This window comes from Balaenoptera physalus, assembly GCF_965194825.1.
Source record: "Balaenoptera physalus genome assembly, chromosome: 8".
Classification (NCBI taxonomy): domain Eukaryota; kingdom Metazoa; phylum Chordata; class Mammalia; order Artiodactyla; family Balaenopteridae; genus Balaenoptera; species Balaenoptera physalus.
Genome location: NC_138887.1, coordinates 69041096 through 69067878, shown reverse-complemented (window position 1 = coordinate 69067878; position 26783 = coordinate 69041096). Strand labels below are relative to the sequence as shown.

At 37.1% G+C, this 26783-nt stretch overlaps 1 protein-coding gene across 4 annotated transcripts in view; it reads left to right on the top strand.

Moving 5' to 3' along the window:
- Positions 1 to 26783, top strand: part of CDK14 (cyclin dependent kinase 14) — a 563146-nt gene that overhangs the window by 134126 nt on the left and 402237 nt on the right. For all 4 annotated transcript variants that reach the window (XM_082471983.1, XM_082471984.1, XM_082471986.1 and 1 more), the window contains one exon: positions 9724 to 9969. In XM_082471983.1, coding sequence (XP_082328109.1) covers positions 9724 to 9969 — 246 coding nt within the window. The remainder of the gene's footprint in view (positions 1 to 9723; positions 9970 to 26783) is intronic.

Here is a 26783-nt window from a genome sequence, read left to right as displayed (position 1 = left end):
AAGGTTGTAACAAAACTACAGTCACTGAAGCGGCATAAAGGAATGTGATGTCCTCAAGAGTTCTCCATTCAACTGTGTCCATTAGCTGATGGATTCAGGATTGAATGAAATTAGGTCAGACCCCAAAGAAACCAGTCAGTAGAAAAATAAGCATTTTAAAATTAAATCCCAGTAGTGGACATTGAATTCTGGTGCGTGGGAACAGCTGGTGAAGCCTTTTTGTTGACTGGAGAAGATCTCGGCTCAGAAGGTGCCTCATCGTTCTGTAGTTTCTTAGGACTCATTTTCGTAATGACCCATGTTTAGTTAAAGGGGAAGGCTTATAATAAGGAGAACAATCCCTCTTTGAGTAAATAGTACGAAAGCACCCATTTTTGTGCTGCCATTTGAGCTTTGGGAACGTGAAGGAAATGGAAGACGTGGTTTCTGTGTTCTGGTGTTTACAGTCTGCTTGTGGAAATACAAATACATGAGAAACAGAGCAAGACAAAGATCTCCTCCCACCCCGGCAGATAAACCAAACGCATCAAAACAAATTCCACAGTAGCTTATATGAAAGCACGTAAGACAGTGTATATTTAAGTGACGGGTTGTGAGGTACAGTCTAAAAACGATGTAGTTCTTAGTGAGGGCTTTTTTGGTGGCGACAGTGACAGTGACGTAGGGGCATGACTGGCGTTTAGTAGACAGAACTAATGTTGCCAGCATCCCACAGTGTGACTGCTACCCCATGCTGCTCACAAATAATCCCTCAGTCAAAAGGCCCAGGATGCCATCACTGAGAGACAATGCCAGGATTTTAGAGTTAAGGAACACCCGCAGAGGCTGGAGCTCTCAGGAGACGTGTTTATGGTGTGAACCTGACTGCCTCCTCTCTAAACCCTAAAATCCTAAGGCAAAGGGGAAGTAAAAGGAAGCACAAAGAAGTGAATTTATGTCTCTGGTCTTAGCTCTCTAGTTGCTCTATTTAAAATCATTTACCAGCTGTAAGCTGCTGCCTGGAGTTTGTAATAGAACAGTTGAGCTTTGAAAGGCCTGGAGAGCTGTTTACTCCAGCTGTGTCATTTTACAGATGAAAAGACTGAGACCCAGAGAGTTGAAGTGACTTGTTCTGAGTCACTTAGTTCTGACTTAATATGGGCCGCAGGCTTGCCCGTGTATTCGCTAATGTTCTGAAGGTGATTTTAGGCAAGATGTTCGTTCTGTTAAAACATAGCTATAAGTAAAAGTACATTCAGGCATATATCCCTTTATATACATAGACAACATGTTCTATTTTTTTGTTCCATGTAGCTATTCACACTGCCGCCTCTATACACCTCTATACAACTATAGCCATTCACACTGCCACCTCTGTACACTCACAGACACACACACATGGGTGAGAAAAGAGAAGACTACAGCCAAAGAGAGGACAGCATACTTTTAGATCTTGCAGGTTTAGGTTAGAGATGAAGGCAGCTGTCATGGGTTATGATTCTAGTGGCATTAGAAATTTCTCCTACCCTCGCCCCCTTCATTCCCCGCTCCTACCAAAATACCTTGTCCACCTACCCCTGAAAGCTGAAATTTATTTTATAAGGGGTGGAGCTTTTTAATGCTATAATGCTTAAAGTTCAGATAATCCAGGGAGAGGTAATGCTCTGATTTAAGTGTTCACAAACTTGTAAATGACTGATGGTGGCTTTTTAATTGGGAGCAGATTTTGAGAGAAGATATTGAGTAAGAGAAAGCCGTCAGGCCCTCATCAGGTAACAGATGAGGGGAAAACAATTGTAAGAGGTTGTTCAGTGTCAGGAATTTTGCTGATTTCAGTTTTGCATTGGCCTGTCATGGATATTCCTTTCATGAATGGCAAAAGATCATGACTTAAAGCGATTGTTGTTATGGTGTTTGCCTTCATGAAGAGGGTGGAGTGAAGAAGTACAGAAGATCACACTCTGAACCCAGTAAAATGCCAATCACCAGAAAATGGTTGATTTAAAGGGACAATTTTCAGCCCCAGTGAATTCGCCGGAAATGAGTGCCAACCTTAACTGAATTCAGTTGTGCTCTTTCAAATCCACTGCTGTGAGTTTGGGGGACAGTTGTCTGGATTTTACATAGCTCCAAGCTAAAATTGTAGGTCAAACTGTGACTTTTGGAGCCTCCAACACTGTTTGAATTGCTAACAATTTTTACTGAGTTTTGAGTCTGCCAGCTAATGTACAGACCCCTGTTAATGATGAGTGAACCAAAATAATTCATTCAGATGAACACCTAAATGTGTGGGTGCATCTCTAACCATGTTTGAAATTCTAGGTTCTATTGAATTTACTGGAAAAAATAAAGGAACAGACGTTTATGTTAGTATTTGTGATGATTTCTTCTTTTTATCTGTTTTCAAGTACCATCAGACATCCCTGCTTATGTAAATTTTGTCACTTCAGTTTCTAAATGGATCAAGGAAGTGTGAAAAAATGCCATCGTAGAGAAAACATATCCTGTTTCCCGATGATACTGGAATGTCTGTGGTTTTCAGGCAGTACTGCTACTATAGCTATTTATTGTGACTGGCTTGGTCCATGGCTTGGTGTAGGAGGAAGTCTATGGCTTGGTGTGCCCTGTGCAGAGGGCACTAACAAACTATGTGTGAAGGACAGTGAAAGCTGATGGTGAATGTCATGTCCAAGAGTATTCTGTGCCTGGAACATCCACAGCTAGTGCCCACATCCTTAAAAATATATGTAGCTAATAAATGTAATTTTGAAAACCAATTTGTCTCAGTCTAGTTAAGCACTGATGACTGACTTAACTAAATTCTCTTAATTTCAAATACTAATTTAGTGTGACTGATTATTTTAACATATTTCAGATACTTTAAACAAAGAAAGCATGCACAAATATGATTATTGCACATAATATTACTACAGTTACACTCATCCTATTTTAAAACACCAACACTGTGGGTTTAATTAATTTTATATTATTTCTATATTTCTTTTTATGCCTTCCTAGGGTTATAGATCTAATTAGTAGATTCCTTCCAGGGGTTTCACTAGTAATATTTTTGAATCTTCTTGGAGTTGTGTAATCTTTACACATCCACAAGTAAAACAATGCCTTCTCCAAATAGCTGGGATTACAGGATCTGAGTTGTAGACTGTTGGGGCTTTGGTTGATTTTTCCAAAGTGATTCAGATCTGAGTCATTGGTTAGCAGTCAAGTTGAATTTTCTATTTGAGGGTTAAATTTCACTTAGTTACTAAAATTTAACTTATTTCCAAAAAATGCATTCCACATTGACTTCACAATACATTTTCTTTACAATCTGGTGTCTCTCCACTAAATGTATTCTTTGTAAAATGTTGCTTAGGCAACATCACATACCCTTTGTTTATTACTGTGTTATATTGACCTGGTCTGTTAGTGGGACATCCGTGTTGCTGTTCTTTCTACACTTGTGCTGTGTAGACCCCTCTCCACAAGCTTTGAGCAATCGTTCCTATTCTTGGTACAATTCCTACTTTTTCTGGCGCTACTTGGCTTACTCACAGTTCTATGTGTGAAAACCAACTATATATCCTGTTATATTCATCCTTCCATATAACTGCCATTTGTCATTTATATTGACTTTTCTTTCTCAAAATCATAATGAACTCAGGGTCTTTCAATATCTCTCTTGTTCCATTTAACCATAATTTTATTTTCCTTTTGATGCTCAAATATGTAATCACAGTTGGGCCAGTAGGAATCCCTATAGCCAGAGTCCTTTGTCCTTCTAGCATTGTCCCTGACATTTTTGAAAGGATCCTAGTTTTCTGGTAACAGCTGGATATTTCACAGCTGTTTTGTGCTTCCTGCCCTGTGAACTGGAATCAGGTTACTTCCAAGGATTCCTCTTTTTTCATAGTGGAGAATTGGAACATAGACCAGAATCTAGGCACTGGGGGTATACATGAAAGTTAGCAGTGGATCAAAGGGCTACTATTGGGTGGTTGAAAAAAATCTGCCTTTTTGAGGTTATGGGTTCCTACTGATTTTTTTTCCAATTTGACATACATGCTTTTGTCCTCTAGTTTTGTTATATTACGAGATTGTATCTGCACCGACCACAAGCATCTTGTTGTAGGAAGAAAGATTCTATTTGGGTAGGGGAAATGTTTATTTAGATTGCTGACGGGTTGATGGAAAGATTCAAATGAAGATCTGGGCACTGGGGAGTAGCACCAGTGTATAGTCTGTCTTCTAGAACCCTCTTTCATTGCTAGGACTCTAGTCAGCTCACTCTTTTCACGTACCCTTTACTTCACCTTGTCTGGATCCTTCCCCGCACCCAACCCCTCCCTCTTCTCTTCAGGGTCTGACAAGCCCATGAGGTCAGTGAGGCTGCTTCCCCAGAGCCTTATGAAGGGCCTGGAGTCTGCTTTCTGTTGTGCTTGTGGTTAACAGAGATGGCCAGATCATGTTTAAGTTGTTTGTCCCAAATATTGGACACTTGAAACCTTTCCAGAACAGTCACCTTGCCCTATGTGGAAAACTCAAGTATAGATGACTTTCCTGGATGAAGATGCCTACATAAAGCAGGCCTGATACTGGTTTTTATTTGCACAAACCCAGGCGAAGTGGAGACCATAAATTGCGTATAAATTTAATTATGTGGAGAATTTGTTCGTGGGCTTTATAGTGCTGATGAAGTTATGTCGTGCAGAAAACTCTAAATATATGGTCATTTATTGATAGCAGTCCTAAGAATCATTGCTTATCTATCCTGGATCTGATACAGTGTATCAGATACAGAAAGTGGTATCTGCAACATGTTCCTAAGAACATTCTGCTCAAGTATCAGAGTGCTTTTAGGCAATTTCAGTAAAGTGAGTGTATTAGTTTTCAGTTGGTGTGTAACACATTACCATGTACTTACTAGCTTATCGTCTCACAGTTTCTGTAGTTTAAAAGTCTAGGCACGGCATAGCTGGTTTCTCTGCCCTAGGTCTCACTGGACTGAAATCAAGGTGTTGGTCTCACCTGGGGCTCAGGATCCTCTTACAAGCTCACTAGCTGTTGGCAGAACTCATTTTCTTGTGGTTGTAGGACGGTGGTCCCCTTTTCCTGCAGGTTGTCAGCCAGTGACTACTCTCAGCCTTTACAGGCTGCCCCCCAGTCCTGTGCCATGTGGCCCCCACAGGAAGGTCACAGCATGAAATGTTGGCTTTCTTCCAGGCTAGTCAGATCACACCTCTGACTTTCTCTTCTGCGACCAACTAGAGAAAATGCTCTGCTTTTAAAGAACTCACCTGATTAGGTCAGGCCCACCCAGGGTAATTGCCCATTTGCCATATCACATAATAGAATCATGGTGTGATATCTCATCGTATTCACTCTCAAAGGGGAAGGGATTATTCAAAGGCTGGACATTGGGTGTCATTGTAGAATTCTGCCTATCACAGTGAACTTGTAGTTTAAAAATACTTTTATGATAGCATTTTATGAATATATATGTTTATTATTTTTGTGTCAAGATTGCTGGGGTATTTTTATATATTTATTTTTATTTTATTTATTTTTGGCTGTGTTCAGTCTTCATTGCTGTGCACAAGCTTTCTCTAGTTGCAGCAAGGGGGGCTACTCGTCATTGCAGTTTGTGGGCTTCTCATTGCAGTGGCTTCTCTCAGTAGTTGTGGCGCTTGGGCTCTAGAGTGCAGGCTCAGTAGTTGTGGCACACTGGCTTAGTTGCTCCGCGACATGTGGGATCTTCCCGGACCAGGGCTCAAACCCGTGTCCCCTGCATTGGCAGGCAGATTCTTAATCACTGAGCCACCAGGGAAGTCTCTGATTGGTTCCTTTGTTTTTTTTTCCTTTTCTCAGCCATACTTTATAGTTTCTGTGTACAGATATTGCACATATTTTGTCAGATTTATCACTAAATATTTTATATTGTTTGAAGCTGTTGTAAATCGTGTTTTTAAAATTTAAATTTCTGATTGTTGTTAGTATCTGGAAATGCAAATGATTCTTGTATATTGATCTTATATCTTGTACCCTTGATAAACTTATTAATTCTAGTGTTTTTTGGGGGGGGTAGATTTCATTGGATTTTCAACATAGATGATAATGTCTTCTGTGAATAAAGTTGGTATTATTTCTTCCTTTCCAATGTAGATTTCTTTTTCTTTTTTCTTGCCTTGTGGCATTGTCTAGAACTTGTAATACAATGTTGAGTCAACATAATGAGAGTGGACATCCTTGATTTGTTCCTGTACTTAGGAGAAAGGCATTCAGTGTAACAGTTACTGTGGGTTTAGAATTCAGGGCGCCTTAGCTGGGTTCCTGTGGCTCAGAGTGTTGTATGAGGTTCCAGTCAAGCAGGAGGCTGGGGCTGTGGTTGCATTTGAAGGCTCAACTCTTGTGGTTGTTTGCAGTCCTCAGTCCTTCCATAAATGTGCCTCTCCACAGAGCTGCCTCCTAACATGGCAGTTGGCTTTGCCTTTGGATAGTGATCTAAGAGAAAGGGAATAGGACTGAGAGTGTACCAGCACAGAAACCACAGTTTTTTTATAATCTTTTCTCAGAAGTGATAGCCCATGATTTCTGCCATATTCTGTTTATTGGATATAAGTCAACAAATACAGCCCAAACTCAAGATCTGTGGACTAAATAAGAGTGTGACTATCTGGAAGTGGTTATCACTGGGAGCCCTTTTAGAGATTGCCTGACATTGTATACTAAAATGGTGAATTACACATTTTTGAGTGTTAAGCCAACCTTCCATTCCTGGGATTAATACTACTTTTTCATTATTTATTATCCTTTTTATATATTATTGGATTCAATTTTTAAAAAATTGCCAATAATTTTTGCATCTTTTTTCATGAGAGAAATTGATCTGTAGTTTTCTTCTATCGCTTTTTTCTGGTTTTGGTGTTGGAATGATGCTGGCTTCATATAGTGAGTGGGGAAGTATCCCCTTCTCTTTAATATTTTGGAAGCATTTCTGTGTAATTGATGTTATTTTTTCCCTTAAATGTTTGATTTACTTCACCAGTAATGTTGTCTGGCCCTGGCATTTTCTTTGTGATAACGTTTTTGGTTACACTTTTAATTTCTTTAATAGACATAGGCCTATTCAACTTATCTATTTCTTCTCAAGTGAGCTTGGGTTGTTTTCATCTTTCAAGGGAATTTGCTTCATCTAAGTTGCTGAACTTATTGGCATAAAGTTGTTGATGATATCTGTAGAATCTGTAGTGATGTCATCTCTCTTATATCTGTTATTGGCAATATAAGTTCTTTACCTTTCTGCTCTTATCAGTCTGGCTAGAGGTGTATCCATTTTTTTTTTAATCTTCTCTGAAAACTAGCTTTCAGTTTCATTGATTTTCTTTATTGTTTTTCATTTTCTGTTTCACTTATTTCCATAATGATATTTTTTCATCATTTTAATTCTCTGCTTATTTCAGGTTTTAATTTCTCATCTTTTTCTACTAGTATTTTAAGGTGTAATCTTATTGATTTGAATTTTTTTCCACTATATGCATTTACCATTATAAGTTTTTCTACAGCTAAAGTACTATTTAAGCTGTATCTGCCATTTTGATATTCTGTTTAACTATTTTCATTTAGTTCAAGATACTTTCTAATTCCCCTTTTGTATTGTTTAGTTTCCAAACATTTGCTGTCTTACTTATCTTTTAAAGTACTTTTTCCCCTCTGGCTCCTTTTTAAGATATTTCCTTTATCACTGGTTCTAAGCAACTTGATTTTGATGTGCCTACATGTTATTTTCTTTGTATTTCTTGTGTTTAGGGTTCGTTGACTCCTCAGGTTCATGTGTTTATATTTTATAATTATAATTCAGTTGCCTCAGTGGTGTGGGTGGTTTCGTATCCATATCACATCTATTGCCTCTTGCTTTCACGTCTGTAAGAGAAACACGTGTACTCTTGAGTGAAAATTGAGTGAAACACGTCAGTGCATCTAATCTTGTGATAAATTGTTAGTTTTTGATCATGACTAGAGGACTCTGCCTTAAGTCTTTTAAAGATATCTTCAGCAATTTTGTGGTATGCTAAAAGGTGTGATGATATCCTTCTTATTTAATTTAATTAAAATTCAACCTATGCTTAGTAGTTGAGACACACTCATAGGACAGAGTTGATGCTTAATATTTAATTAAAATTTTTTTGTTTGTTTCAAAAACTTGAAAGAGCTTAATTTATTTTACATACTTTCCCACTTCAGTATTTTCAAAAATTACGTTGTCAGACATGTTTATTATACAAGTCAAACAATATAGGGGTATGTAAAAAATGAGTGATCTTACCCTTTATCCGTTCAGCTCTACATACCTGGCGGTATCTTATGTTAACACTTGGGTGTGTTTCCTTCTATACCTTTCTGTGTGCTCATATATACACATACAAATATCTATATCTATGTCTGTATGTATATTTGTATCTATATCTATCCATACACATACATTTCTTTCCGATATGGAATCATCTTGTACATATTACTCAGACACTTCATATGTTTACTTTAACAGTATGGGGTTTTCTTAGATACCTTCTGTTTTCCTGCCTTCTTAAATGAGGATATGGAAACTTTTCACAAGAAGGAAAGAAACTTTAAAAGCAATTTCAGAGTTATCTTTTCTCTAAAGAGCATAATAAAGTTACCTTGCTAGAGGCCAGCTAGAGGCCATAAAATTATGTAAAAAGAAAAACAAAGTCTCCAGAATACAGGGAGAACGAAAGAGTTAGAACATAAAGTGGAAAACATGGAGCAAAAGTCAGAGAGACTAAAATAAAATGAGTGAGGGGGGCAGACTATGCAGTAAGAGAATGAATGAAGTTGAGAAGGAAATTGGGGTTTAGTGGAGTAATATAAACAAAATAAAGTGAGAGAGTGGCATGGGCATATATGCACCACCAAATGTAAAACCGATAGCTAGTGGGAAGCAGCCGCATAGCACAGGGAGATCAGCTCGGTGCTTTGTGTCCACCTAGAAGGGTGGGATAGGGAGGGTGGGAGGGAGACACAAGAGGGAGGGGATATGGGGATATATGTATGCATATAGCTGATTCACTTTGTTATAAAGCAGAAACTAACACACCATTGTAAAGCAATGATACTCCAATAAAGATGTTAAAAAAAAAAAAAGGAAAAACATTGTTTTCAACTTTTACTATCTCTACCTTTTAGCCTTTTCATATGCTCCATTCTAGTTTGGAGATGAAATCAAGATTGGGATAGATTTTAAACATGTATTCAAGCATTAAAGTGTTGAAGAACATAATGACTTTCTCTAGCCGTGTTAGCTGCTTCCATGGTGGCCCATCAGTTAAAATGCCCGTCTGATTTAGTTCAGCTGGTTTTTTTTGTTTGTTTTTTTAATTAAGGCAAGTTATCCAACTTTTAATGATTCAGAAATAATCGCAGTTGCAGTCAGATGGTAAAATATGTGACAGAGTTCAAGAACCACCTTAGGGCACTAGCAGTATAGGCCTTAAGCTTCCTGTTTTAGGGATAGCAATTTTAGTGTCAGCCGTAACCGAGTATAAGCAGGATGATTATGAGGAATTTTTCATATTGAGGTTTAAGCTAATGTAGCTTTTAAACTGTGGTCTTTTGGGGTATTTCCTGGAATCAAAATTGGCTTGCTTTCTAGGATAACAAATCAGCATGTTTAGTGATATTAAAGTTTCAGTGGAGAGGTTGAGTTTAATTTCTTTTTTTCCCCAGATATGTGTCACAAAGATGTCTACACGGAACTGCCCGGGAACGGACTCAGTGATCAAACCCCTGGACACAATTCCTGAGGATAAAAAAGTCAGGGTTCAGAGGACACAGAGCACTTTTGACCCATTTGAGAAGCCAGCTAATCAAGTTAAGAGGGTGCATTCTGAGAACAATGCTTGCATTAACTTTAAGGCCTCCTCCACTGGCAAAGAGTCTCCTAAAGTTCGGCGGCACTCCAGCCCCAGCTCGGTAAGTGCAGTCTTCTCACTTATCAGTGGGTGAACAGAACAAGTATCCCTCTTATAATAGTGGCATGCTGTGTGGGAAGACAGCAGGTGGCTTTATCAGTACATTATTATGCATTGTCTCCTTAGGTGGTTTAATGTTTTTGGAAGAGAGAAAGAGCGCAGGCACGCACAAGTGCCAACTATATACAGACTCTTTATTCATAAGCACCCAGCAAGCAAATGAGAAATGATTCAACTTATTTTGGGAAAAATTATTTTCTTTCTAGTTGTTTCTAGTTAGGGGAATTTATAAGTAAAAATCCTTTGGTATTTTGAACACCTGGAGAGGATGTTTGAACTTCACTGTGTTTGCGGGCAGTAAGGGTAGTTTTGAATTTGGCAGATTCACAAAGAATTTCATTTCAGGGTACATGTTAGAATGTGTTCACTTGTCTTATTCCACTTTGTTCTCATTGTCAATAGTCTACAAATTACGAGCTAGACATTGAAACTGCTCTTCTTAAAGAGAAATCCTATTCATCACAGTGAAATTTTCTAAACCCAAACTATATCAAAGCAAGTTTTGCCTTTGGACCCAAGGACATATAAAGTTCTGAGATGATTGCTGCTTTTTGACTGTAAAAGTTTTACCGAAACTCATATTTCCAAGACTGGCCTGCATTTAACATTGTAAAAAAAAAACTTATGATCTTTTGAAATTAAGTAATTTTCAAATTTAACCCACACTTAAGAACTTCTTGACATAGCTGGTCTAAGAGTTTAAAGGGTAAGTGAAGAATGCTAAGAGAATTTTGATTCTGTCATATTGCTAAGAAACATATTCCATTTCACAGATTTTAAATATTAAATTCCATGAGGGCCAAAACAGAGGAAGAGATGTCAGCTGCTAGGAGAATATTGACACTTCAGTTTAATTAAAGTGTATGATACCTGACAAATCTTGTGTCACATATTTTTGTTAATGAATCGAAAATAAATTTGTTAATGCAGCATTTGTGAGGAGAATTGATTATCTGGCTTTCCCCACATTGGCCCCTGTAATCTTGTCTGTGACTGCGGGGTAGTGTCCGTTTAGGTCACAGATACAACACTAACTCCTGGGAGAACTTTTAGATTTAGTATCATTTAGAAGAAATGAAAAGAATGGTTGAGAATGATTAAGCTTCTGTAATGGAAAGAGAATTACATATATTTTACTATATAGTTATCTTAATATTATTACATGTCAATCTACATGATATATAGAAATTGGCACTTGAGATATTGCAACGAAGCATACTTATACTAAAAAACTGTTCACTGTTTATGTGAAAATCAAATCTAGCTAGTTATCCTGTATTGTATCTGCAATTCTAGTTATTATCCAGGGGTCCATTATTTCTTTTGTTACTCAAATTGTTCCTGCTTTGGTCACTGGGAGCTCTTTTAGCTTGGCCCCTGTGTCCTTTTGAGATGTCTTCATCCGTTTGTTTTTCGAACACTTTCTTACTTTCTTGTCCTACAAGTTGCTCTTGGCTTACATTGTGTTTTTCCAGCCCCAGACCTAGAATCAGCCATTTCTCCAAAGATCCCTGTTTCCTTTTATTGAAGAATGGTATTTAGAAACTAAGATTGGGTGCTGCTACTGGGGGCCATCAAGTCAGTGTGTACATCATAGTATAAATAATATAGTGTAGTATAAATAATATACTATAAAAATATAGTATAGTGTAATATCAGTATATTATTTCATATAATACCATCATAGTATAAGTAATAACAGTGGGATTTTGATACTTATTTTTAATACTTATTTTTAATGTTTAATAAGGAGTTAATTAAAATACTTGTCAAAGAAAGCTGAGACTTGTCTGACGCATTCTGTATTTCTCTCTGTATTTATTCATTTATTTTTACTTTTTATTTTATACTGGAATATAGGTGATTAACAATGTTGTGTTAGTGTCAGGTGTACAGCAAAGTGATTCAGTTATACATATACATGTATCTATTCTTTTTCAAATTCTTTTCCCATTTAGATTGTCAGATAATATTGAGCAGAGTTCCCTGTGCTGTACAGTAGGTCCTTGTTGGTTATCCATCTTAAATATAGCAGTGTGTACACGTCAAATAGGAGAGGACTCAGGGAGGATGGCAGTGGCATAGGTTTAGAAACCCCTCATATAATTAGAGAGAGCAACTAGTGCAGTAAAACCAAAACCAATGGATAACATCAGCAACAAATATAGGTGACGAGGTTTCTCCATGAACCTCAAACTAGGAGTGAGGGGAACAAGCCATGAACAATTTTAAGAACCATGTGGTATCAGAAAGTGAGAGGGAGGAAGCTCAGGGAAGGCCAGGGGACTAGGGCCTACTCTCAGATCCAGGAAACCCCAAAATTGCCATCAGGTACATACTGGTGGCTCATTGGGCCATTCTTAGGACGGCAACAGCACCTGGGAGGGGACTTTGATGGCACCTGTGAGTGGATGAGTGCACAGAGACCATGGGGTGTCTGCTGGTCTTCCTCCTGTGACTTCTCTAGAACATCAAATTGAAGCACCTTTTCAGGACAAAGCCAGGCACTGAGTAGAAAGTGCTGGAGTAGACTTCCGTGCAGGGCAGGTTCAGTAGGGCAAAAGGGAAAGAGAAAGTCCAGAAAGAAGTGTTGAAGTGAAACAAATGGGGAAATCTCAATGTGTGTGAGATTGTCATTTTTTTTTTTTTTTCACTTCATGAAAACAGAGAAAAGAATTTCATCCCATAAAGCTAGAAAAGCTATCTTGGCCATACGCCTCTCAAATTACTGAAAAATTCATTTTACTTAAAAATAACCAATAGAAAAATTATTGGTTGAATCCCATACAAAACTATGACAAAAAGAGACAGAGAGTAAGGAGTAGCATAACATCTCTACAGATAATGAAAGCAAGCTAGAGGGGGGCAAAATTATCGTTATTGCAGATTTATGATGATATATCTAGAAAAACCAAAAGAATCAGTGGAAATACTAGAAACAGTGAGAGAAGTTAGCCAAATTGCAGGTTATAACATTAATATACAAAACCCAATAGATACCATTATAAAAACAAATAAGAATTAGTGTTGAAAACTGGCAAATAAATCAAATAACTAAGTATTTATTTTCAGTGATTTCTATATGAAATTCACCTCATGGTAATCTAGTCATTGATGAAGGGAAATTTCTCTTTTAGGAGTAATCCCACTAATAAATCAAGAAAGAATAATAGATTTAGGAATCACCATTTGGCAACCCCGAAGAATTAATACATCTAGGCAAAGATTATCAATACCTGCTAACATCATCAAAAGAGGGACATCCAGAGGTTATGATGTCCTCATGGGAGTATGCAATAACCACCAACAGAATTAAGCCTGAATCTGAGCAAGCCTCTAGATGTAACTACCCGAGTTACAGGGTACAAAGGAACACATCAAGACGGGATTTTCTATGCTCTATTCCTATCCCCAAGTATGTTTACCCTACTTTTTGGCTTTAATTTGTATACAGTATTTACAATCTTAAGATGATGTAAATACTGTTCTTAGTGAGACCACATAGTGTACTATGATTAACTTTCTTTCCTTGCAAAACTTTTTGATTTTCCTAGTTATAATTGCCTCTTCTTTTCATTTGTTCATAATTAATACAATTAGTGAATAGAATTTTAATCACGAATTGAGGCCTCAAACTATTTGATAAAACTAGAAAACTCCTCTGAAATAAATCAGAATCAGATAATCTGTCAGTTTTTCTTCCCCCTGAAATTTTCCTTGTGGTTCTCCATTGTCCTAATCCAGTCTGGACTGGTTGATCTCCAAATTGCTGTCAGGAGACATCCCTTCATTCCTCCAAAGCTGATTGACCAATCTAGTTTTTAGGATAGGTAAGCCTAGCTGCACTTTGTTTCCTGAGATGATCAAGATGGGGCTCAGTGCCTTTTTTGTGCTTCAGTCTCACTGTTCATCCTGGTTTTCATTATGCTTGGTGTCCTAATTCTGAGCCTCTCAAGTTCAACCTCTTCAGAGAATAAACCTCTGCTGGGATCAGGGACGGGCAGACACCTGACTGGGAGAGTCGAGGGGAAAGGACCTGTTCCTTAAATCTACTCCAATTAATCATTTTGGTTTTAGCCCCTCCTTAAAGTTCAACTTCCAATTCTTGAGTGTTTCTGGGATTCTGAAGTGTGAATTGACTTAGTTCTTACTGGTTTCTACCTTTAGTCATCGTCCTTGTTAATGACCTCCTGTCCATTTGTTTCCCATCTCAAAATTTTTGTTTGTATCTTGTTTTCAGTCTTCTTATTCATTTTATTTGCCCTTCCGAGTTATAACTTAGTACTGTCATTTTAGTACAGATTGGTAAGGGGGAGAGATAAATACTTGTATTCAAACCACCATGTTGAACTGGAAATGTCCACTGTTTCTCTCCTGTTATATTAACTTGCTTTAGATTCTCTTTCCTGAGAGTTTCTTATTGGGTTTACCCTTTTCTGATCCAATCTGGGATGTCTGTCTTACATATCAGGGCACTTATATTATTTTGTGTGGAAAGTGCTTTGCTTTCTTTTCATTTTGGGAGCTTTTGCTTCCATTCAATATGCTCTGGAAAAAGGTCTTTGCTCTTTCCTGATCAAGCTGGAAATAGTTTCTTTTTCTCTTTTAGCATGATGCTACAGTATTCTGTTTTATTCTGAGTCCTTTCTGTCTACTGCCTTTTTGTTCTCTCCCCTATTGCAGTTAAGGGGGGGGGGGTGTGTGTGGATTTTATTATACTCTTTTTCATGGAAAGTCTATTTTCCTTTCGATTCCTCATTGGGCCGAAAATGGATGTGGTTACACTTCTTGTGCAACACCATTTTACATCCTCTCCAACAGTGTATAGGTTTGATCATTTCATACTCAACGGCATGAGAGATTTATGACATAGGTTTTGTTATTTTTAAAGATTTTTTAAAGGCTGATAAGCATCAAAGGAAACCCTTTACCTAAGGACAACCAGGATTAATGTTATATCTTTATTTTATTGTTATTTCTTTGAAAGTATTAGTTATCTTGAATAAGCTCCAAGAGTACAGTTGAGAAGGAAGGAGGAAATGAGTAGCATTGTGGCAATCCAGCCCCTATTTTGGTGAGGAACGCAGGATAGTCACTCTTGTTTCTTGGAATACTGTGGTAGAAACTATTATACAATATCACATCTTCCCAACTGTGTATACATCTCTCTGCTGTTCACATACTGGTCATGTCTATGGGAGGAGTCATGCCTGAAATCAAGGAATCAAGTGTGCCTTGGCCTCAGTGACCATCACAATCATCTGGACTTCCTGATTTTGTCCAGATGGTGGCACTTTAAAATTCAGGCAGAATGTAAAGAATGTGATTTTATTTAAATTGGTATATTTCAAGAAGTGTTTGACAGATTCTATTTGTTTCAGATGATTTTTGAGTGCCTACTCTTCCTGGGCCTCGTCCCTGGGTCATAATGAGCGCTGTCACTGACAGGACAAACTTTTGCTCCCCTTTTCCTACCACCTCCTCCAACTCAGCTGTGCCCTTCAATAGCTAGAACTATTGGCAGTGCTGTAGGAGACTGCCTGTCTTGCTGGCCCAATTTAGAAGGGATTTCATTGAGCTGTGCTATCATAAGCTGAGCTTCAAGAGACCATATTTTCAGAAATTCAGGTTTAGATTAAGGTCCTCTATACATTCTGTAAATTTCTCCAAATTTACCTCTCTTCCTCACCAAAAAAAAATCTGCATCCCATGACAGTCAGGCTCAATTTGGAGAGAGAGGAGGGCGGTGCAGACTTGAAAATGAGAGGCCCGCTTCAGTCCTCGGATGCTCATCCTTGGGGATCTCATTTTGGCATTGCCTCCTTCTTGTGGGGACTAGCCCCTTGTCAGGGTGTTAGCATGTGTGGTGGTTGGGTCTCTCCCTCCGTCTAGATCTAGATCTATTTTGTAACCAAGTTACCCATCAGCTATGAATTATCTCAGTGTGGCTGTGTCTAAAAGGGTTAGAAATGCAGGATGATAGAGCCTGTTGTGAAGATCAAAGGCAGAAGAAAAATTAGCCAAGGAAGGTTTGACTTCAAAAATCCTTGTTGTTTAATGAGGTCAGATAGTTCTATTGAATCCTTCCCACCTTACCCTCACACCCACTCTCACAATTATTAGTATAATGAGATAGAGCAGTTGTTCTTACCTGTGGTTTTCCTACAATTCAGGGGGTCATCAACAATCTTAAGTAAGGGGTTATGTATGAAGGTTAAAGTAAATTTTCAATGAATTCAGTGTAAAACTGTTGACATTCTTATAACCACATCATGGTATCATTATAGTGAACACTGAGGTACACTCATGCAGTTTATAAAAATTGACTAAAAAACCCCATCCTTGTTTCTAGGAATGGGGTTTCAGTGGATGATAGACTTAAGCATGACTTAATATCTCCTCCATTTGGGTGGGAGTTAGGTCTCCATGGAAAGAGTCGGCCAATGTAGTAGTGGCAAAGAAAATATGTTCTCAATTCCAATCAACTTGGTTTGAATTGTAGCCCTTCCATTAGCTGTAGGATCTTAGATGAGTAACTTTATTTCTCCAGTCTTAAATTCTTCATGTTCAAATAGGAACACTAATAGAACCAACCTTAGGGTGGTGTTATAGGGATTAAACTTAGGTGATGTATTTAAAGTGATAAACTCAAAGCATGGAACACAGTAAACACTTGATATTAGCTGGTTGTTTTTGTTGATTGCACAAACAATGAACTGGAGCACTCCAGGAGCATCTCCTTCAGGGAAGGGTGACAAACACCATTCAGCTGGAATATTATCTTGACTTTTTCATTATCCATGCCAATGTTCCCCTCCACTGGTCCAGACAATTGACAGTTCTCTGTACCTTTATTCTGTTAAAAAAATGTATTAACATTATCTCATTAAATTCTACTCTCTATGCAGTTAGTGTCTGTTAATAATTGCTGATTCGCCCTCTGTTTTTCCATTTCTCTAAAGTGCTGTCTCAAACCTGCAGTCTAAGTAGGGAAGTGGTAAACAGAGAATAGTGGCTCCATAAAGCTGTTTCCCATCCATGCATGCACCTGACATCAAAGAGCCAAAGATAATGTTAGGGTTGACTACCTATTGGCTTGATCTAGCATCTTTAGTTAAATGTGATGATTTAATAAAGTTGCAAGAAAAAAGAAAGGCAAACCAAAGGCCTGAACTTTAATTATCAAACAAAATAGGACCTCTCCTTCTGAATTATTCTTAGTCATTTGATTGGAAGGATTTTATTATTGGCCTCTTTAAACACTTGGCATTTAGATTCCTCATTTATATGCATAATAATTACAGATCAGAACATTTCTGTGTATTTAACATAGGAGATGAACTTTACAAGAATCTAACTCTTAAAGCGCAGACTATCTCATAGACATGTCCTGTCCCATAGACCCATTCTTTCATTGACTAGAATAACTTTTAGAGAGGCATTACATGTGTGTGATTATTCTTATTTTACAGATCTGTAACTTACAGTATATTTCCACAATGTGTACATATCAGTTTCACAAGGCAAATCACATTGACTGTTTTTCCACTAAATGAGGCAAAATATTAATTTTCTGCCATCACATTGTTACTAGGATGTACTTGAACCATGACAGTTAATGCCTCCAAATCCATTCAGTTAGATGCCATTAACATCTCTTACTTTATTTTTCTAGTGGATAAATGGGATATATTCTAAAAAAGAGTATTATTCTTGTTTTTCTAATTTCCTCAATTCAGTTTCTTCAAGCAGTAATTTTAGTATGGTCTATGTCTTAAAATGATTACATAAGCTTATATAAGGCAGTTTACGAAGAGTAAAATATATCATTTTTAGAAAATTATTTGTGTCTTTCCAGGAAGAGAAAATAATAACTTCCTAATCTATTACCAATTTTGTGTGACTGTGTCTTGTCCTTGCTCTAAATACGCATTAGCAGTTTATCTTCTAATAAGACTAAACAGGTGATTTTCTGCTGCTGCTTTTTTTCTTTAACTTAGATTGAATTTATTCTTAAAGGAGCACAAAAGCAAACATACAGACTTCTCATTATGATTTTAAATAATTTAGAATGGAACTGTGAACACAATATTTTCCCCATTGAAGATCATTTTATACTGAAGTTTAATATAGGTTTAAAATTTTCTATTTAAAACTTGGGCTCAGGAGGGTGATGGTAAAGTGCGACATTCACAAGCTGTTTCTCGGTGATGAAAAATGCATGAGAACATAACCCACACAGGACTAGTCAGGCTCTTTTGAATGTAGTTTTCCATTAAGTTTTACTTGATTCAACTCAACACATCGTTGGTACTTCACAAGTTTCTTGAAGAAAAGAATAGGTAGTCCATTGTCTATTAATTCCTTCCTACAGTGTCTCTTGTTGTTCCTCTTCTAGCTGCAGTTAAATGTCTAAAATCATAATACTTTCAACCTTTCTTCTTTCCTAGTATGTGCACATTTATTTAAATTTTCTTTTATGTATTGATTTAGCTGCATCCCATGGGTCTTAAAATATCATGTCCTCAGTGCCACATATTTATTTATGAATTTGCAATTTTGATTTTTTTTTTAACCCATATGGCTAGACTATTTAGTTTTCCTTTTATTCTTAATTTTTAATTTATTACATTGTATTCAGAAAAAGTAACTTGAAATGTTTCTTCAGTTTTGAATATTGAGGTTTTTTTGGTGGCCTAATCTATGGCCATTTTTTTTGAATGTTTAATGTGCACTTGAAAAGAATATATATTAATATATGTATTAGGTTAAAATATTAATTCTACTATTCAAGCCGATATATCTCTTACTTATTGGTCATTTGCTTGCTCTGTTGATGTCTGAGTGATGTATGTCTGTCTCCCATTATCACTGTGGATTTGACAATTTCTCATTTTATTGCTACCAGCAGTTGTTTCATACACCACAAAACTATATTGTTTGGCTCATACTAGTTTGTGATTATTAAATTTCTTGGTGGATTTTAATGGGCTATACTAATTTAATCTATTTGCTGTTTTGTAAATTCTGTCTTCTCTGCCATCAATATTGCTATAATGCATGATTTTGCAAAAATACTTTTTTTTGCTACATCTTCCCTTTTATTTTCAGATTTACTCTTTTGTCTTAATTTTTTTGTCTCTTCTCAGTAGCGCATTGCTAGATTTTCTTTGTCTTTCCAATCTGAGAACTTTATATTAATAGAGATATTTTAAAATTTATATTTATTGTAATCATTGATATATTTGGACTTAACTTCCTTATTTTATGATTTTCTACTTTATATGCTTTCTTACTGAGTACGCCCCTTCCCTAACTCTCCCATTCCTTACCCTCTTCCCCCTTCTTCCTTGCACTTTTCTCTTCCATTCTTTCCCTCCTTAATTTGTTTGGGACTTGTACATCATATTTATTCTAGTAATTACCTTTTAAGTGTTAAGAAATACACTAAAACTTATGCATGTGGAGTTAATCAGTATCTGCAGTCTGTCCTTAACAATCCAGTAAATCCCAACATGCTTTTATTCTCTTTTTCTACTGTTATTTGCCTTCCTGCACTTCACCCATCACTCCAACTACATCTTACATTGAGATAAAATGGAATTTTATATATATATTTTTCCTGTAGGTGGTAAAATTGCAACGTTTCCATCCAAACTGAGGAACTATCTTGAGTATTAGTGATCCAAAACCATTTTCCCATTTCATTTTAAAAGTATTGCTTAGTTGTCTTTTATTCAGCCATTGTTGTGTATAAAAATATTATGCTTGTTGAATAATTTTTCTGTTTAGATGTAACCTCTGCGTAGAGCTTTCTGGGAAAATTCTGTTCAAACATTGAACTTTTAACTTTTTCAGCTATGTACATTCTTTTAGTCACTGCCCATACATGTTTTATTTCACTGATGAAATATTTAATCTCTAAATCTCTGTTTCTTTTCAAAGGATGTAATATCTTCTTAAATCTCTCCTAAGATACTGGTTATTTTTATTTAAAGTTATTACTTTTGCAGTGTCAACTTTCTTACCAGGGTTTAACTTATTTGCCCATTGAATTTTTTAAAAAATTAATTAATTAATTAATTAATTTTGGCTGTGTTGGGTCTTCATTGCTGCACGCTGGCTTTCTCTAGTTGCAGTGAGCGGGGGCTGCTCTTAGTTGCTGTGTGCAGGCTTCTCATTGTGGTGGCTTCTCTTCTTGCGGAGCATGGGCTCTAGGCGCACGGGCTTCAGTAGTTGTGGCGCATGGGCTCGATAGTTGTGGCTCACGGGCTCTAGAGCACAGGCTCAGTAGTTGTGGCTCACGGGCTTAGTTGCTCCGCGGCATGTGGGATCTTCCCAGACCAGGGCTCAAACTTGTGTCCTCTGCATTGGCAGGCAGATTCTTAACGACTGTGCCACCAAGGAAGTCCCTGAATTTTTTTTTTTTAATGGAGTATGGTTGCTTTACAATGTTCTGTTAGCCTCCACTGCACAACAAAATGAATCAGCCATACACATAAAGATATCCCCTCCCTTTTGGACTTCCCTCCCATTTAGGTTACCACAGTCCACTAGGTGAGTTCCCTGTGCTATACAGCATGTTTCCATCAGTTGTCCATTTTATACATAGTATCAATAATGTATATGTGTCAATCCCAGTCTCCCAATGCCTCCCACCCCACCCTTTTCCCCCTTGGTATCCATACATTTGTTCTCTACATCTCTCTCTTTGCTTTGCAACTAAGATCATCTATACCATTTTTCTACATTCCACATATACACGTTATTATATAATATTTGCTTTTCTCTTTCTGACTTACTTCACTCTGTATGACACTCTCTAGGTCCATCCACGTCTCTACAAATGACGCAATTTCATGGCCTTTTTTGTTTAGAGTTAGGATATACCCGATATCTTTATTTATTTATTTTTTAAGGCTCTTTATTGGAGTATAATTACTTTACAATGGTGTGTTAGTTTCTGCTGTATAACAAAGTGAATCAGCTATACATATATATATATATATATATATATATATATATATATATATATATATCCCCACATCTCCTCCCTCTTGTGTCTCCCTCCCACCCTCCCTATCCCACCCCTCTAGGTGGACACAAAGCATCGAGCTGATCTCCCTGTGCTATGCGGCTGCTTCCCACTAGCTATCTATTTTACATTTGGTAGTGTATATATGTCCATGCCGCCCTCTCACTTCTTCCCAGCTTACACTTCCCCCTCCCCATGTCCTCAAGTCCATTCTCTTAAGTCTGCATCTTTACACCTGTCCTGCCCCTAGGTTCTTCAGAACCATTTTTTTTTGCTTTGTAGATTCCATATATATGTGTTAGCATACAATAGTTGTTTTTCTCTTTCTGACTCATTTCACTCTGTATGACAGTCCCAGGTCCATCCACCTCACTACAAATAACTCAATTTCGTTTCCTTTTATGGCTGAGTAATATTTCCATTGTATATAGTTGCTACATCTTCTTTATCCATTCATCTGTCGATGGACACTGAGGTTGCTTCCATGTCTTGGCTATTGTAAACAGAGCTGCAAAGAACATTGTGACACATGACTCTTTTTGAATTATGGTTTTCTCAGGGTATATGCCCAGTAGTGGGATTGCTGCATCATATGGTAGTTCTATTTTTAGTTTTTGAAGGAACCTCCATACTGTTCTCCATAATGGCTGTATCAATTTACATTCCCACCAACAGTGCAAGAGGGTTCCCTTTTCTCCACACCCTCTCCAACATTTTTTGTTTGTAGATTTTTTGATGATGGCCATTCAGACCGGTGTGAGGTGATACCTCATTGTAGTTTTGATTTGCATTTCTCTAATATTAGTGATGTTGAGATCCTTTCATGTGTTAGTTGGCAATCTGTATATCTTCTTTGGAGAAATGTCTGTTTAGGTCTTCTGCCCATTTTTGGATTGGGTTGGTTGTTTTTTTGATATTGAGCTGCATGAGCTGCCTGTAAATTTTGGAGATTAATCCTTTGTCAGTTGCTTCGTTTGCAAATGTTTTCTCCCATTCTGAGGGTTGTCTTTTCGTCTTGTTTATGGTTTCCTTTGCTGTGAAAAACCTTTTAAGTTTCATTAGGTCCGATTTGTTTGTTTTTGTTTTTATTTCCATTTCTCTAGGAGGTGGGTCAAAAAGGATCTTGCTGTGATTTATGTCAGAGAGTGTTCTGCCTATGGTTTCCTCTAAGAGTTTGATAGTCTCTGGCCTTACATTTAGGTCTTTAATCCATTTTGAGTTTATTTTTGTATACGGAGTTAGGGAGTGTTCTAATTTCATTCTTTTACATGTAGCTGTCCAGTTTTCCCAGCACCACTTATTGAAGAGGCTGTCTTTTCTCCATTGTATGTTCTTGCCTCCTTTATCAAAAATAAGGTGACCATATGTGCATGGGTTTATCTCTGGGCTTTCTATCCTGTTCCATTGATCTATATTTCTGTTTTTGTGCCAGTAGCATACAGTCTTGATTACCGTAGCTTTGTAGTATAGTCTGAAGTCTGGGAGCCTGATTCCTCCAGCTCCATTTTTCTTTCTCAAGATTGCTTTGGTTATTCGGGGTCTTTTGTGTTTCCATACAAATTGTGAAATTTTTTGTTCTAGTTCTGTGAAAAATGCCATTGGTAGTTTGATAGGGATTGCATTCAATGTGTAGATTGCTTTGGGTAGTAGAGTCATTTTTGCAATGTTGATTCTTCCAATCCAAGAACGTGGTGTATCTCTCCGTCTGTTTCTATCATCTTTAATTTCTTTATCAGTGTCTTACAATTTTCTGCATACAGGTCTTTTACCTCCTTAGGTAGGTTTATTCCTAGGTATTTTATTCTTTTTGTTGCAGTGGTAGATGGGAGTGTTTCCTTAATTTCTCTTTCAGATTTTTCATCATTAGTGTATAGGAATGCAAGAGGTTTCTGTACATTAATTTTGTATCCTGCTACTTTACCAGATTCATTGATTAACTCTCGTAGTTTTCTAGTGGCATCTTTAGGATTCTCTATGTATAGTATCATGTCATCTGCAAACAGTGACAGTTTTACTTCTTCTTTTCTGATTTGTATTCCTTCTATTTCCTTTTCTTCTCTGATTGCTGTGGCTAAAACTTGCAAAACTATGTTGAATAATAGTGGTGAGAGGGGGCAACCTTGTCTTGTTCCTGATCGTAGTGGAAATGGTTTCAGTTTTTCACCATTGAGAACGATGTTGGCTGTGGGTTTGTCATATATGGCCTTTATTATGGTGAGGTAAGTTACCTCTATGCCTACTTTCTGGAGGGTTTTTATTATAAATGGGTGTTGAATTGTGTCGAAAGCTTTTTTCTGCATCTATTGAGATGATCCTATGGTTTTTCTCCTTCAGTTTGTTAATATGGTATATCACATTGATTGATTTGCGTATATTGAAGAATCCTTGCATTCCTCAGATAAATCCCACTTGATCATGGTGTATGATCCTTTTAATGTGCTGTTGAATTCTGTTTGCTAGGATTTTGTTGAGAATTTTTGCAACTATGTTCATCAGTGATATTGGCCTGTAGTTTCTTTTTTTGTGACATCTTTGTCTGGTTTTGGTATCAGGGTGATGGTGGCCTCGTAGAATGAGTGTGGGAGTGTTCCTCCCACTGCTATATTTTGGAAGAGTTTGAGAAGGATAGGTGTTAGCTCTTCTCTAAGTGATTGATAGAATTTGCCTGTGAAGCCATCTGGTCCTGGGCTTTTGTTTGTTTGAAGATTTTTAATCACAGTTTCAATTTCATTACTTGTGATTGGTCTGTTTCTATTTTCTATTTTTTCCTTGTTCAGTTTTGGAAGGATTTTCTTAGAATTTGTCCATTTCCTCCAGGTTTTCCATTTTATTGGATATGGTTTATTGGATATGGTTTATTGGATATGGTTGCTTGTATTAATCTCTCATGATCCTTTATATTTCTGCACTGTCAGTTGTTACTTCTCCTTTTTCATTTCTAATTCTATTGATTTGAGTCTTCTCCCTTTTTTTGTTGATGAGTCTGGCTAATGGTTTATCAATTTTGTTTATCTTCTCAAAGAACCAGCTTTTAGTTTTATTGATCTTTGCTATTGTTTTCTTCATTTATTTTTCATTTATTTCTGATCTGATCTTTATGATTTCTTTCATTCTGCTAATTTTGGCGATTTTTTGTTCTTCTTTCTCTAATGGCTTTAGGTGTAAGGTTAGGTTGTTTATTTGAGATGTTTCTTGTTTCTTGAGGTTCTTGAGGATTGTATTGCTATAAACTTCCTTGTTAGAACTGCTATTTCTGCATCCCATAGGTTTTGAGTCGTTGTGTTTTCTTTGTCATTTGTTTTAGGCATCTTTGGATTTTCTCTTTGATTTCTTCAGTGATCTCTTGGTTATTTAGAAGTGTACTGTTTAGCCGCCATGTGTTTGTGTTTCTTAGTTTTTTTTCCCTGTATTTGATGTCTAGTCTCATAGCGTTGTGGTCGGGAAAGATACCTGATACGATTTCAATTTTCTTAAATTTACCAAGGCTTGATTTGTGACCCAAGATATGATCTATCCCAGAGAATGTTCCATGAGCACTTAAGAAGAAAGTGTATTCTGTTGTTTTTGGATGGAATGTCCTATAAATTTCAATTAAGTCCATCTTGTTTAATGTATCATTTAAAGCTTGTGTTTTCTTATTTATTTTCATTTTGGATGATCTGTCCATTGGTGAAAGTGGGGTGTTGAAGTCCCCCACTATGACTGTGTTACTGTCGATTTCCCCTTTTATGGCTGTTAGCATTTGCCTTATGTATTGAGGTGCTCCTCTGTTCAGTGAATAAATATTTACAATTGTTATATCGTCCTCCTGGATTGATCCCTTGATTGTTATATGGTGTTCTTCTTTGTCTCTTGTAATAGTCTTTATTTTAATGTCTATTTTGTCTGATATGAGAATTGCTACTCCAGCTTTCTTTTGATTTCCATTTGCATGGAATATCTTTTTCCATCCCCTCACTTTCAGTCTGTGTGTCCCCCTAGGTCTGAAGTGGGTCTCATGTAGACAGCGTATATACGGGTCTTGTTTTTTTATCCATTCAGCCCGTCTGTGTCTTTTGGTTGGAGCATTTAATCCATTTACATTTAAGGTAGTTATCAATGAGTATATTCCTATTACCATTTCCTTAATTGTTTGGGGTTTGTTATTGTAGGGCTTTTCCTTCTCTTGTGATTCCTGCCTAGAGAAGTTCCTTTAGCATTTGTTGTAAAGCTGGTTTGGTGGTGCTGAATTGTCTTATCTTTTGCTTGTCTGTAAAGTTTTTAATTTCTCCGTCAAATCTGAATGAGATCCTTGCTGGGTAGAGTAATCTTGGTTGTAGATTTTTCCCTTTCATCACTTTAAATATGTGCTGCCACTCCCTTCTGGCTTGCAGAGTTTCTGCTGAAAGATCAGCTTTTAACCTTATGGGGATTCCCTTGTATGTTATTTGTCGTTTTTCCCTTGCTGGTTTTAATATTTTTTCTTTATATTTAATTTTTGATAGTTTGATTAATATGTGTCTTGGTGTGTTTCTCCTTGAATTTATCCTGTATGGGACTCTCTGTGCTTCCTGGACTTGATTAACTATTTCCTTTCCCGTATTAGGGAAGTTTTCAACTGTAATCTCTTCAAATATTTTCTTATTCCCTTTCTTTTTCTCTTCTTCTTCTGGGACCCCTATAATTCGAATGTTGGGGCATTTAATATTGTCCCAGAGGTCTCTGAGACTGTCCTCAATTCTTTTCATTCTTTTTTCTTTATTCTGCTCTGTGGTAGTTATTTCCACTATTTTATCTTCCAGGTCACTTATCTGTTCTTCTGACTCAGTTATTCCGCTATTGATTCCTTGTAGAGAATTTTTAATTTCTTTTATTGTGTTTTTCATCATTGTTTGTTTTCTCGTTAGTTCTTCTAGGTCCTTGTTAAACGTTTCTTGTATTTTCTCCATTCTATTTCCAAGATTTTGGATCCTCTTTACTATCATTACTCTGAATTCTTTTTCAGGTAGACTGCCCATTTCCTCTTCATTTGTTTGGTCTGGTTGTTTTTTACCTTGCTTTTTCATCTGCTGTGTATATCTCTGTCTTCTTATTTTGCTTCACTTACTGTGTTTGTGGTCTTTTTGCAGGCCGCAGGTTCGTATTTCCCATTGTTTTTGGTATCTGCCCTCTGGATAAGTTTGATTTGGTGGATTGTGTAGGCTTCCTGGTGGAGGGGTCTGGTGCCTGTGTTCTGGTGGATGAGGCTGGATCTTGTCTTTCTGGTGGGCAGGACCATGTCTGGTGGTGTGTTTCAGGGTGTCTGTGACCTTATTATGATTTTAGGCATCCTCTCTGCTAATGGGTGGGGTTGTTTCCTGTCTTGCTAGTTGTTTGTCATAGGGTGTCCAGCACAGTAGCTTGTTGGTCGTTGAGTGGATCTGGGTCTTAGTGTTGAGATGGAGATCTCTGGGAGAGCTTTCACCTTTTGATATTATGTGGGGCTGGGAGGTCTCTGGTGGACCAATGTCCTGAATTCAGCTATCCCATCTCAGAAGCTCAGGCCTGACGCCCGGCCGGAGCACCTAGACACTGTCAGCCACATGGCTCAGAAGAAAAGGGAGAATAAAAAAGAAAGAACGAAAGAAAAGGAAATAAGTAAAATAAAATAAAATAAAATTATGAAAATAAAAATAAAAATATTAGGAAAAATAAAAAAGTAAAAAAGTAATAAAAGGAAAAGAAACAAAGAAGAGAGCAAA